This window comes from Podarcis erhardii (assembly GCF_964252035.2).
Source record: "Podarcis erhardii genome assembly, chromosome: 6".
Taxonomy (NCBI): domain Eukaryota; kingdom Metazoa; phylum Chordata; class Lepidosauria; order Squamata; family Lacertidae; genus Podarcis; species Podarcis erhardii.
This window is the reverse complement of record NC_138510.1, coordinates 74,917,537-74,931,743: the sequence shown is the minus strand read 5'-3', so window position 1 is coordinate 74,931,743 and position 14,207 is coordinate 74,917,537. Positions and strand designations below refer to the sequence as shown.

Here is a 14,207-nt window from a genome sequence, read left to right as displayed (position 1 = left end):
TCAGAGCAAGAAGGATGCTGAACTGTTGTCATGGTGATGTAATAGTGATTGACTGTTGACGGGGCTACCCACATGTCAAACTTGCCCTATGAGGAGATCATGAAGAAGAAGAAGAGTTTGGATTTGATATCCCGAAGGAGTCTCAAAGCGGCTAACATTCTCCTTTCCCTTCCTCCCCCACAACAAACACTCTGTGAGGTGAGTGAGGCTGAGAGACTTCAGAGAAGTGTGACTAGCCCAAGGTCACCCAGCAGCTGCGTGTGGAGGAGCGGAGATGCGAACTCAGTTCACCAGATTACGAGTCCACCGCTCTTAACCACTACACCACATCTGGTCTGCTAGCCAGATTCGGTTCCCCACCCCTGGTTTAGAGCTCAGTACCTCTTAAAGGTGAGGAGAAGCAGAAAGACACACAGTGTGCATTTGCCAGAACGTACATTTCACTTGCTCCAGGCAAATAGCAGATTACAAGGGTAAATGAAAAGCAACAAAACCATCACAACACTTTGCAAAAATCGTATGCCCAAGTGGTTCTGTGGCATTGGGTAGGCTAGCTGTCAAGATATTCTTTTTGCATCTTAGTAAAATAGTGATAAAGTGATAGAAGTCAACTTTGTTTGACACTGAAAGCAGAAGGGATAAAGCACATTAGAAAAAAGGAATCATCAAATGAAAGGCTTTCCTAGTCCAGCATCCCCTTGCTCAGATGGGAAGCCTATGGAAAGTACACAAGCAGGACAGGAGGACAATAGCCCTCTCCTGCTATTGCTCCTCAGAAATTGGTATTCAAAGGCTTCTGATCCTGGAGATAGCATACAGCAATCATGCCTTGACCTCCATGAATTTATCTAACCCCCTTTCAAAGACATCTAAGTTGTTGGCCATTGGCACATCTTTTTGTAGCACGTCTGGTAGGTTAACTGCGGTCCTCCTGGAAAAGTACCATATTTTTTGCACCATAACACTCACTTTTTTCCTCCTAGAAAGTAAGGGGAAATGTCTGTGCGTGTTATGGAGGGAATGCCTATGGGTGGCGGGGGGGATCTGCTGCAGTCGTGAGCAGAAGATCCATGGTTCCCCTTCCTTCCCTCCTCCGTGGCTCGCTTTGAAACAGCAAAGCGCGAGAAGAGCCGCTGAGTGGGGAGGAGGCTCTCTGTCCCTCTCTCCTCCCCACTCAGCTCGCTACATAGCAGCAAAGTTTTTCAGCTCGCTAAGCCGGGGATGAGTGGGGAGGAGGGAGAAAAGCAGAGCCTGCTTGCTTTAAAGGAGCAAAGTGGGAGAGGAGAGGAGCCTTCTCCCCTTATACCCCTCTTCTGCATTATTAGCAGCATCCTTCTCCACACACCCCATGCGTGCTCCTTGTCCCTTGAGTGCTTTTCCTTCACTCCCCACTTAAAACGTGGTTACAAAGCACAGATCTACATGGATCCTCAGGATTTTTGTACAGGGTCACCCCAAATTCACCATCATATCACATAGCATGTCCATGGCTACATCTTGCACCAACAAAATCACGCACCCACTGTTGCCTGGGGCTGCAGTGGTGCAAAAATGTGGTTACAAAGCATGGATCCACATGGATCCTCAGGATTTTTGCATTGGGCTACTCCAAACTCACTGTCAGATCACACGTCTGTGGCCACGTCTGTGGCCATCCACTGTTTCGTTTAGAATATTTTTTTTCTTGTTTTCCTCCTCTAAAAACTACGTGCGTGTTATGGTTGGGTGCGTGTTATAGAGCGAAAAATACGGTAATATACACATCATTTCAACTGTAGGTGAAAGATTAGGCTAACATGTATTTCCCAGCTTTCAAAGGCAGGAGTTCAAAAAAGGCAAGCAGTCCTACTAAAGAACCAGGAAGCATAGTAGGAAAGGTTGTAAGTAGAACTGAATCAAAAAATTCTGTATAACAATTCACATGTTTTTGACAAAGAAAAGCACACACAGTGGAGAATCAAGCGAGACAGTTCTCCTTTTCTTTCTTAAATAGATTTCAAGACATAACAGAGAAACTAAAAATATCTCAACATGAGTATGACCTCTAGATATTAAATACTTCAATCAGTATAGAAAAGAGAATTCTCAGTTACTTAGTCTGCAGTCCAGATTGGCTTCTGGTGCCCTCTGAGGCACAATTTGGGGTACAGATTTTGATCCACACAAAAAATGGTAGAATTGTTTGAAGCTCACATACTTAAGACTCTGCCTCTCTCTTCCACCCTGTCACCATGCCTAAAATTGGCTGAGAGCTCTCTCCTGATTATGCTACCCACGTACAAAAGTACAAGCAAGGAGGAAGCTAACAGCCGTTCTCAGCAGTTACTCAACAAATATACAACTCTTTCCTTTGGTTTTCATTTATCTCTGCCCATGTGTCTCTCTCACACAAGATTTTGAAGATTGTCTAAACCAGGAGTAGCCTATGTGGGGCCCTCCAGATGTTGATGGATTACAACTCCCAACATTCTTGGCCACTGGCCATGCTGGCTGAGGCTGAAGGGAGTTCAGAGGCATCCAGAAGGCACCACATGAGTGCCTTATCTAAACTATCATTTGTAGCTTTAAGCAGAACATTCTTCCCCCCACCCTATGCACCCCCTAAATCTATTATGAAGGTTCCCCAGCCCTGTGGAGCAGATTTGGAAGTGGCGGGGAGGGGAAAATTCCATTCTGCTAGCACATCTCGTTGAGTACTACTCTATGGTTACCTAGAGAAACTATAGTTAGATTATCAGGAATGAGCCATAGCAAGTTTCAGACTTCCATTCTGCCCCTCCAGTTCCTTTTCACATAGCAGAATGAAAGCTTCCACTTTCCGTTTTGACTAAACTGCAGTATTTCGTTACATATGATGATCTCAAGGAACTTTGGTTGTTTTAGTTAGCTGACAAGCCAGGATATCAAACCATAGTTTGATCCTGGTTTATTTTAATGAACTAAAGTTCGAACAAACACTTCCCCAAGTTTGTATGTAGCAGAAAACTGGCTTCGTACTCAAATTTGAAGACATCTGAAGGCAGCCCTGTTTAGGGAAGCTTTTAACGTTTGATGTATTACTGTATTTTAATATTTGGTTGGAAGCCGCCCAGAGTGGCTGGGGAAGCCCAGCCAGGTGGGCGGGGTATAATTATAATTATTATTATTATTATTATTATTATTATTATTATTATTATTACCTGAGGAAACTGACTTTCCTTCACTTGCAAGCATACCAATGACACTAAGCAAGATTGAGGGGGGAGAATTAATATCCATACAAATTGTTTCTCATGCTTGCCTATGTATTTATGTCACATTTAGTGTTACCACAAAACAGACTAAGCATATGAATATATGGAGACAGGGGGTTGTTTCTTAATTACTAGGGTTTCTGCAGTCACCCCACTGTAGTGGTGTACTCAAGCACAACTCTTTAGTTTCTCAGATAAAAGCAAGTTGGTGCCTTTCACCCCAGGTGGAAAAGCTGTTTTTAAAGTGTTTCATTCAGTGTGAAACTTGGTTGAGTTTCAATTGTTGTATGCCACTATGATGACTCAGGACACAGAGGCAGTTTGTAAAGATTACTAATGCACATCTCTCTATACGTTTCCACCCCCATCGTTCAACCTGGACACTGAGGTTCTCCTCCCAGGGTTGTCTGCTGGTTCCCTCACTGCAAGAAGCGAAGTTACAGGGAACCGGGCAGAGGGCCTTCTCAATAGTGGTGCCCTCCCTGTGGAATGCCCTCCCTTCAGATGTCAAGGAGATAAAAGAATTACACAACTTTTAGAAGACATTTGAAGGCAGCCCTGTTTAGGGAGCTTTTTAATGCTTGATGTTTTTATTATGTTTTCAGATATGCTGTAAGCTGCCCAGAGTGGCTGGGGAAACCCAGCCAGATAGGTGGGGTAAAACAACAACAGCTGCACTAGTCCATCATCACACTATTTGAATTAGCTGTTTCCTGAGGTTCTAAAGGCAAAGGGGGCAGAAGAAAAACGAAGGGACTCCTGTCTGTACTAAATGACCTGGGTATAAGGGAAGGCGTTGGTGGAGGGAAGGGGAGTTTCTCTGTGTAATAATAATAATAATAATAAATATTAATAATAATAATATTAATAGAGTAATCAGATAGAGCCATTTCTCTGCTATATGTTTTACATAGTTGAGTAATACATAATGACCACTCTCCGCATCAAATGGAGGGCGCTATTTGCGTGGCATCCCCGATCCAACGCGACTTCCAGCAAAGCAATCCTGGACCGCCTCCCCTAGTTGCAAACCTAGAGGTTTCCGCCTAACCTCAGCTCAATGAACCAATCACAGCTGGAGAGGCGTAGCCAGGGGAATGGACCAGGTAAGGGTTGCTGCTGCTGCTATGGTCTTACGATGGTTGCTGTTAAAGGACTGGGAAGGAATTTCCCTGCATTGGCAGGTTTCGCCGTCCCCATAGCAAAGAGCCACAACTTTGGCGGTTTCAGGCCTTGGGAGGAATCCTTTAGTCTATCTTCACTAGGGGGGAGGGGTGAAGCTGTGATACACGCCCACCCCTGTGACGGCGATCCCAGGGTTCCTTGTTAAAGGGGTTGTGTTGAAGGGAGTCACTGGCCATACGCTGAAAGGTTGTCAGTGCTCTCCCCTGTGTGGCGGCGAAATGGGGGGTGGGCTCTCTGCTTAAACATACATCTTCCCGAGCCAGCCCAATCCCCAGATAGATTGATTAACCCTGATGTGCCCCAGATCCCCGGCTATCCAGGAGGGATAAATGCCCAATGCCTAAGCCAAGGTCTTCCTACATCTGAAAGTTTAATAAAGTTGTGGCCAATTCTAATCCCATAACACATGTCATGAGTCATTATTCTACCTAGGTGTCACCTGGGGTCGCAGGGGTCTCTCCCTGGCCACACAATGCTGTTTCCTGCTTGTAACAAGGCATTTGGGAAGATAAATAAGGAGGAGAAAATGTACCTAACGACCACTTTTTAAACAGTCTTGCCAAATAAAAGTGTGTAATGAATATTTAACTGGACCGCAAATCTCCTTAAAAATTAATATCTTGTATCTTGGGAAACAAGTCTGGCAGCCAATGGATGCAGTGACATGTGATGCGGCTAATTAAAAAGGAGGTTTATTCCCCCATGCATCCTCTTTCTTTCATGCCATCTCATTCGATACCAGATGCCTGTATCGGGAATGGCTGAAAAGAGCGATCTGTGCAGAAAGCTCTAAAGGTGCCAAACTCAACTATAGAATCAATGGGACCAATCAATGACAGGTCACAGGCAGTGTTTCTCGACTGTTTTGAACCCAGCATCCCTTTCTAAACTTGTGCCGCTCCAACCGATCAGCAGTCGCCTCTTCCACAGGTGAATATGCAGAGATGCAGTCATGTAGGTACCGCTGACTCTGCTTGTGAAATTCTGTGGACTGGGGTAATAATCCAGAAACACACAGCCACACAAAAGCAGCTGTGAACTTCCTTCTTTACAAATCACGTTGGGATGATGCAGACACGGCCACAAATCCAGTGTGGATCGCTGAGGATCCACGACAGAGTGTTTTAGATGTATGGAGGTCTTGACTGGTGATTTATCACGAGCCTCTCCATGCTTGGAACTTCATACACCTAGATTCCCCTGCCCACCTAATGAAGCCAAGCTAACAAAATAACATCCATGCTACATACCGCTGGGTCCGTACTGCACTCACATGGATACAAAAATAATTATCTGGAGAGAAGAATAGGGTCCCTAATTGCTCCAATACATTTAATGCAAAGGCACTGTACATTCACAGAATCATAGTATTGTAAAGTTGGAAGGGACCACAAGGGTCATCTAGTCCAACCCCTTGCAATGCAAGAATCTTTTGCCCTCATGGACTTGCTAAAGGGTTCCTATAAGGGGCCAAATGTATTAGGAAAATGGTACCTTCAGTATGCAATGCCTTTGAGGTTTTTTGCTGACACCGGCAACGGTGGTGTCCATCACATACCTGCTGTTAATTACATTCTAGGTATCTGATGGAAGTAGATTTCAGTTTACCTTACATTTTAAAAAATAGCCCAGTGCCCTATGGGAATTATGGGCTAATATTCTCTCTCTTTTTTCCCCTGCCCCGCCACCTCCCTGCACCCCATGTAAGGAACTGACTTGCATCACAATCCAAAGCATGCTTACTCAAGTAAGTCCCACAAGGTTCAGTGTTGCTTGCTCCCAAGTAAACGTGCACAGGATTGCAACCTGAAGTCTCTTTTACGTACTTCAGTGTCAGCAGGTGACATTTTTACAGTCAAATGCTTTCCCTTCTTTGACCCATCCTATAATGCAAGCAAACTTTAATATGTCACACTCTGTTAAGAAGCGAATACCGCTAGCTGCTAAAATCAACACAAAACTATAGTACAGCCCTGCTTAATGTTCAGCTGTTATCATTTACTGTGTTTCTTGGAAATGTTTCTTGGGGGTGGCAGGTATATGGGGGTTGTTTGTTATATGTGTATATATATATTGAAACTGAAAAGCAAAAAAGCTTTTAAAAAGAGGACAGGCAGTTGCATAGTTTAAAACATTAAGTTTTTGTGTGTGTTTTCTTGGAAGAGTACTCAAAAAGTTTTCCCATTTCCAGTTCTTCCTGGCCTGAAAAAAGCACAATATCATTCTATCTAACACTCTGCCTTAACATTTGCAAGGTGGGAGGCAGCCTGTGCCAGCCCCGGCTTCAATTATTTCTTGATTAGGGCATAAGTTGGCTCTCAGGTTTAAAATCACTATGAAGACTCGCAGGGTTGCAAGTGTGATTGATTTATAATTAAAGAGACTCCTAAGCAAAGCCCCGCTGTGATGAAAAGGAAATTCTCTCTGAGTTTTATTTTTCCATTCAGAATTTCCTAGGAGACCATTGCTTTATTGAACTGCAAATTCCAAAATATTACCATTAAACTTTATGGGCTTAATATTTACTGCTACCAAGGGGGAAATCAGCAGATTCGAGAACAAGACTAATTCTATGCAGTATCTCTCTCTCTCTCTCTCTCTCTCTCTCTCTCTCTCTCTGTGTGTGTGTGTGTGTACATGCACGCATGTGTGCGTTCATGTCTATATATAATCCAGCCCTAACAGCCACACACTCCCCTTTCTGTTCATCTGTTCAATATGGTCAAGGATTATTAAATGATGCTAATGCTTTTGTCAGCTGACATTACAACTTGTACACTGAGCCCTTTAAAGGCAGATGTTTTGTTGCTTTGCTGCTGATATTCTTCCCCAGCCCCCAGCCGAGAACCCAGCTGAACTGCATTACAACACAGCCACATATCCGTGTGTGTGTGTGTGTGTGTGTAATTACTTCTATTTTTAAAAAAGATATGTACAGAAAACCACATATAAGTAGCAGGTTTTTAGGATTTCGCTTGCACATCATGCCACGTGCCGCATCGTGGATCTCTTAAATGTACTAGGCAGAAATCAGAAGACGCACCTGCTCCATTTTAAATAGTGATCTACTGTCAGAAATAACCAAGCTTGTCTTTTTTTTTTTTTTTTTTTTTTTTGGCTGAAATATTAACATGTGGCTATTATCAGCAACTGGTCTCCTCCAGAATGCTACCCACCAGATCTGTGACTAACACATGCTTTGAATGGAGCCAAACAAAAATCATGTCAGGGTTGGGTTGGGTTTTTAAAAGAAGGATGGGGACAGGGGAGGCACTATTCCTTCTCTGAAACAGACTAGCACTGAATCTAGCTTTTCTGAAAACCCGAAGGCCCTCTCTCAACTAGCTGTCCTTAGAAAATGGCTGTGAAGAGTGGAGAGCCCCCTCCCCAAATGAGAGAGTCCAACTGGTGGCCCAATTGCTGAACCCATCTCAAAGGCACCAGGGAACAAATTTGGACTCAAGCAAAAAAAAGGGGTTGCGCTATCTGATCCCAATAAAGGAACAGCATGAAGGAGGATTTCTTACCCCCAAACAACTGACCCACTGACAGTGGATTCCACCCCCCTCAATTTATTGCCCCCTCCTTGTGCCCTCCCATAGGTGCCAACTCCTAGGGTCTGAGGTCCCTTTGCCTCCCCCCACCCAATAAAATATTTGAGGGCCTCCCCAAAGTTGATAGGCATTGGCATTCCAATGGTGTGGGTGTGCCCCGTCATGTGATCGATTATGTGGGATGGGGCTTACCTGCCTCCCCCACCCCAAATTTTATTCAAGTTGGCACCCCTGTGCCCTCCTGACACCTTGTCAACAAGTTGAGCAACTTAAAAGGCGAAAAGCATAGACTGTATATATTTCCCGGGGTGGGGGTGTGCCAGAAAAAGGGGGACAGACCAAGAGGGTGGGAGAGGCAGAGGGGAGGGACCTCGCTTGCCGACAGCGACGCTTACCACCAGCACGGGCACCCCCGCCGCCAGCGAGTAGAGGAGCACGGGGGGCACCGCGCTGCTCTCCTCCGGGCCCGGGTAAGGCTTGCGATAGGCGCTCTCGTAGCAGAAGAAGCCCTGCACGTTGACCGAGAAGGTGTCGGTGTACTCGAAGTAATAAGCCAGCATCACAGTCCCTGCCATGATCACCATCTGGAAGTAAAGCATTCTGGTGAGAAGAGCAGCAGCAGCAGGAGGAGGTGGAGGAGGAGCAGGAGGAGAGGGCACTGGCATGTACTCCGGCGGCGGCAGCGGCAGCCCCCCTCCCCGGCTGCGCGCTCCGCCCGCTTCCCGGAGGCATCCACCGGGGGAAGGAGGAGGCGCCTTAGTCCCAGGCAGGAGCAGGAAGAAGAGGAGGACCAAAGGCGTCCGGGCGCACAGCCGAGCGCATGGATGGCAAGGGGCGGAGGCGGCGAGGTCCTGGGCGCAGGATCGCGCACGTGGGGCAAGGCCCCTCCGGGGGAGTGATGGAGGCAACCAGCACGGGCTTCCCCCGCGGCAGGCAGAGCCCCGGGCGCCGCTGGAGGGGCTGGGGAGTGGGTCCTAAGCGCGCTCCGTCCGCGGCAGCTCTCCAAGGCGTTCCGAGCGAGGCAGGAGAGCGCAGCAACTGCGCGCCGGGAAACGGGTCGCGGCGCGCGCGCACACAGCCCTTCGCTACGACCACTGGGGGGGGGTTGTGGGGGGGGTGTCGCCGGTCCTTTAATCCCGCAGCGTCCTGTATAGATCAGAGTGGGTAGTGGACCCAGCCCCCCGCAGGCGCACGGAAGTCGCCTCTTTGCAGATTTGCCTGCGTGCAAAAAAAAATATATCAGTAAGTCGTTCCAAAAAAAACCCCAGATAAATAAATCCCTCAGACTAGAGACTTGGATCCAACAAGCCTTGGAGACGATCGGAGGGATCCTTTCCACTCCAGGAACGGATTCCTTGCTCCCGGCGCGATCAAAGTTCCATCCTTCGCGGCAGGGATGCGGCCCCCCGGCGCCTCTCCGCTGGCTGCCCCCGCGCCTGCGAAAAGCTCGCCCTGCGCTTAATCCCTTGCCTTGCTTTGAACCGGTCCCTGCCCGAACGCAGCGGCGGAGGCAGCGCAAATGCCGTTTCCAAGGCTGCCGGAGAGCTGGAGGGGGTGGGGAAAGAGGTGGGTGGATTTTGAAAAGGCGCTTCCTTCTCGCTCGCGTCTTTCCTCCCCTATTAAGGATTTTTGGTTGTGTGTGGCTTTTTTCCCCCTTAAAGAAAAAAGCGGAAGCAGTAACTCCCCCGTGCTCGTCAATCGAAGCATCAGCTTCCCATGTGTGTAATATATTATATATATATAATATATATAGCTCCTTCTCTTCCTCCTCCTCCTGCTTTGAGAACTAGCTGCTTGCAAGCTCTGGCATTGCAGCTGGCTCTCAGCTCGTACTAGCTGCTTAGAAACACAAGAGATGCTTCTCAGAATCCAACCATCTTGAGAGGCTTCTTATGCAAACTGGTGCAAACGACAGAAGGGCTGCCCAACGGGAAAAACCACAACTTCATCTAGCATCGCTCTGGCTTCAGCAGCACTATTGATCTGCGGTTAGATGATGTTCCATCAAAGCACCCACACTTTCTAGCGCAATCCCCTCCTCACTTTCCTTATCGCAAAAAGCCCGTTTTTTTTTGGAGAAGTGGATTTGCTGCACAAAACGTCCCAGTCAGCTGTCATTGTGCAACCTGGGCTTGCCAAATCCTACCTGAAAATAGTGACAATCCAGAAATCTCCTAGGTTTGGCCAGTACCTGGATGAGAAGCCACCCGGAATCTCCTTGTGTGCCTCCTTGAATTTCATGATGGAAGAAGGGTTGGGATGCTGAATAAACAAAGGGCGCACAAAGAATTCTCTTGCATACACAGTATGCTGTTAAAGCACGTTTCTCCCGTCAAAGAATCGTTGGGAACTGTAGTTTAAGGGTGCAGCTCTGTGTGAGGTAAACTACAGTTCCCATCATTCTTTGAGGTATGCGCTTTGAAGGTATAATGTGGATGCAGCCACTGCTACAGAGTTAATCCTCTTCCATTGGAAAACTGCATGCTACATTGGGGATGGCAATTGCTTGAGTATTGCAGTGTGTGTATTTTTGTGTGTTTGTATGTGTGTGTAAGGTTTTCCTCTCTGTTCCAGCAGCACTAGTGGATGCAACAGTTGCATATGAGACAGTGTAGCTGAGCCACTGATACTGCTGAATACTTTCTTTATCAATGCAGCTATTTTCATACAAGATAAATTTCCTGCGCTGACATAAATTCTGTGGATATCTCCAGGATAAGGTTGTCACATAGTGTCACTGGTGAAATGGATCTACATGTGTATCACACATAACACATAATAATAATAATAATAATAATAATAATAATAATAATAATAACAACAATAATAACAACAACAACAACAACAATAATAATAAATTTTATTTATACCCCGCCCTCCCTGGCCAGAGCCAGGCTCAGAGTGGCCAACACTAGTAAAATTACAGTAAAAACCTAATTTAAAATACAGGTTAAAATGCAATTTAAAATGCAGCCTCATTTTAAAAGCAGCCCATAGATCAAAACCATAAGGGGAGGGAAACATAAGGGTCAGACTGAGTCCAAACCAAAGGCCAGGCAGAACAGCTCTGTCTTGCAGGCCCTGCAGAAAGATGTCAAGTCCTGCAGGGCCCTAGTGTCTTGTGACAGAGCGTTCCACGAAGTCGGGGTCAGTACTGAAAAGGCCCTGGCCCTAGTTGAGACCAATCTAACCACCTTATGACCTAGGACCTCCAAAATGTTGTCATTTGTGGACCTTAAGGTCCTTTGTGGGGCATACCAGGAGAGGCGGTCCTGTAGGTACGTGGGTCCTAAGCCACATAGGACTTTAAAGGTTAAAAACAGCACCTTAAACCTGACCCTGTACTCCACTGGGAGCCAGTGCAGTGCAGTGAGAGTCATGCAGTTTTCTATGCACAAGTGACTTCCAGAAAAAAATCATGCAATGTATTCTATGGGACTGCAGGTTCGGAATAAAATATTCTCATAGGCACATCTATGGAATATTAACTACCGTGAAAATCTGGCCTTGATGGAACATTAATACTGGTTTTGTCCTGGAGCAATTATGTTTTTGCTATGCTTGGGTTTGTGGCTAATGTGGCTAACATTCCTGAGGGTCAACAGTTAGCATGCACACAAACGCTGTCAATGGCATCTTTGGTGTATGTTTCTGAGGCGACTTACAATGTCAGTAGCTGTGTGGAATTTCTTTTCGAAATTCTTTTTATCGGACTGGAGAAAAGGCAGGTCCTTTATCAACCCTGTGAAAAGAACTTCCCAAATATCTAGCTATTGAATTAAAGAGAACATTAAAGAGAGCATGAACTGAGCTTTCTAATGTAGGTTGTACTGATTTCATACAAGGAGGGACAATTTCCCTCACTACATTTACTTTTCCCCTCACTACATGGACTCTTTGAATTTGCAGCTCTCCAGCTATCCCTCTCCCACTGCCACAATTGCTACCCTACATCAGAGTTTGCCAACATGATGCCACAGGAGCAACTATGCCCACCAGTACTTCCGGTGACAGCTGTGGAACTTCCCCTCCAAAATCCATAATGCTTGAGAGACAGTCACTTCCTATATGCACAGGATTGGGACTTGGGTGGTGCTGTGGTCTAAACCACTGAGCCTCTTGGGTTTGCCAATCAGAAGGTTGGCAATTTGAATCCCAGCTCCTGCCAACCTAGCAGTTTGAAAGCATGCCAGTGCAAGTAAATAAATAGGTACTGCTGTGGCAAGAAGGTAAACAGTGTTTCCATGCTCTCTGGTTTCCGTCACAGTGTTCAGTTGTGCCAGAAGCGGTTTAGTCATGCTGGCCACTTGACCCAGAAAGCTGTCTGTGGGCAAACACCAGCTCCCTCAGCCTGAAAGTGAGATAAGCGCTGCAACCCCATAGTCGCCTTTGACTGGACTTAACCATCCAGGGGTCGTGTGTGTGTGTGTGTGTGTGTGTGTGTGTGTGTGTGTGTGTGTGTGTATTTATACCCTGTCCATCTGACTGGGTAGCCCCTGCCACTCTGGGTGGCTTCCAACAAATATAAAAGCATACTAAAACATCAAACATTAAAAACTTCCCTATACAGGGCTGTCTTCTTGATATTATCAAGAGGAAAAACTTTAGTGCATTTTTTAAAAAGTCAAATGCTGGCTACTAAAAATCAGATGTTTTATTAAACAATTGCTTAAATGGTAGTAAAACACAAAATATGGAAGCGGAAAGTGTTTGCAGAATTGAAATAAAAATTCAAAACTGCCTGCCTCTTGGATTTCTGAAATACCTAGTTTTCCATAGTATTTCTTTATGTCCCCATCTAGCCCGGTTAGTTGAATAACACAATGCAAAAAAGCACTCCTGTTTATCTATTTAAAAGGAGAGGCATTATATCCCTCCAGGCCATTCACATAAGCAGCATTGTGCTGTGCCATGCATAAGCTAGGTAAGCTTGCTTCCTAATGAGCTGAATTAATCATTGGGATGTGTCTCGCAAGTTGAAGCAGAATATTCACAGCAGCCACTACAAGAACCGCAGGATCTTGCCAAGTTTCCCGAGTCACTAAGGCTGCAATCCTAACAGCACTAACCTGGGTGTGAGACCTACTGAATTCAGTAGGACTTACTTCCAAGTAGACCTGGTTACAATTGCGCTGCTCGAGCTTTGACAGGGCAAGGCAAGTTGAGCGAAGCTCCCCTTCCCGTCTTCAAGCACAGTTTCTGAATATGAAAGGGCAAACCTAAATTTATGCAGGTCACCTATTCCAACATTCAGTTGCACTTAACCGTAGCTCAGAAGAACCAGATGCTGACAAGCAGCTGTTGTGCACCTTACTTAAGGAAGACAGTGTGCTGAAAAAGCAATAAAGTTTTCATTGATGAAAAAATGCAAGTAGACAGGTACAGCAAACATTTCCGAACATATAACTGTCCTCAGCTCACTTTTATGTTCTTACAGAGAAAGTTGTTCTTCCAGAACAGGAAATCTGCATTCTTAAAGGGAGGGAGAGAGACTGCTTAAATAAACTTCACTAGACCTCTTAGTCAAAAAACATTCCAGCCACTTTACCTATGGGCACACAGATCACCATTCCCCAACCTAGTGCCCTCCTACAGGTTGGACTATAGATCCCATCATCCCTCACCATTGGCTGATGGGAATTGGAGTCAATGACATCTAGAGGGCACTAGATTGAAAAAGCCCAGTGTATAGATAACCAGTGGCTCAGGGCCAGACTCCCATGTATTCAACAACACAGGATGGCACACTTGTAGAGGTGTGCCCAACATGTCTGAAGCAATGAAAGAGTCTGGCTTTCTGCATGACTTTTTTCATGCTTGCCTCCTAGCATAAATGGACTAGAATCCTCTGGTAGGAAACTATTGGGTGTGTTCTGTATGCAGTGGTACAGCTAAGGCTGGACTATGGAGATCTGTAATGGTAAAGCTTATAATTCACAGGTATTCTTTCTGCAGCCCCCCTGTGGGGCCCAGGAGCCCAGATGTATAGATCACCCCTTGCCTGCACAGCCTTTTTCAAACACCCTCCCTCTTGTGGAGTGTTCCCTCAGCCTCCTCTCCTCTCCCATCTTCTTGGGAGTCCTCCTGGCAATTACTGCTGCTACCCCTGGTCTCTGAGCTGCCCCCCCTGCCCCAAAGAGAGGTGTCTCCTCCCACTGCCCCACAAGGGCCTAGGAAGCAGCCTCTGGCCAACCCCAGAGGCACTATTTGTCTGGGGAGCTTGTAGCCAGGGCTG

At 46.1% G+C, this 14,207-nt stretch overlaps 1 protein-coding gene across 1 annotated transcript in view; it reads right to left on the bottom strand.

Annotated features, from left to right (window-relative positions):
• Positions 1 to 8,651, bottom strand: part of PLPPR5 (phospholipid phosphatase related 5) — a 93,786-nt gene extending 85,135 nt beyond the window's left edge. The window contains exon 1 of the mRNA XM_081866127.1: positions 8,368 to 8,651. Within this exon, the coding sequence (XP_081722253.1) occupies positions 8,368 to 8,637 (270 nt within the window). The 5' untranslated portion in view covers positions 8,638 to 8,651. The remainder of the gene's footprint in view (positions 1 to 8,367) is intronic.
• Positions 8,652 to 14,207: the final 5,556 nt, after the last annotated feature.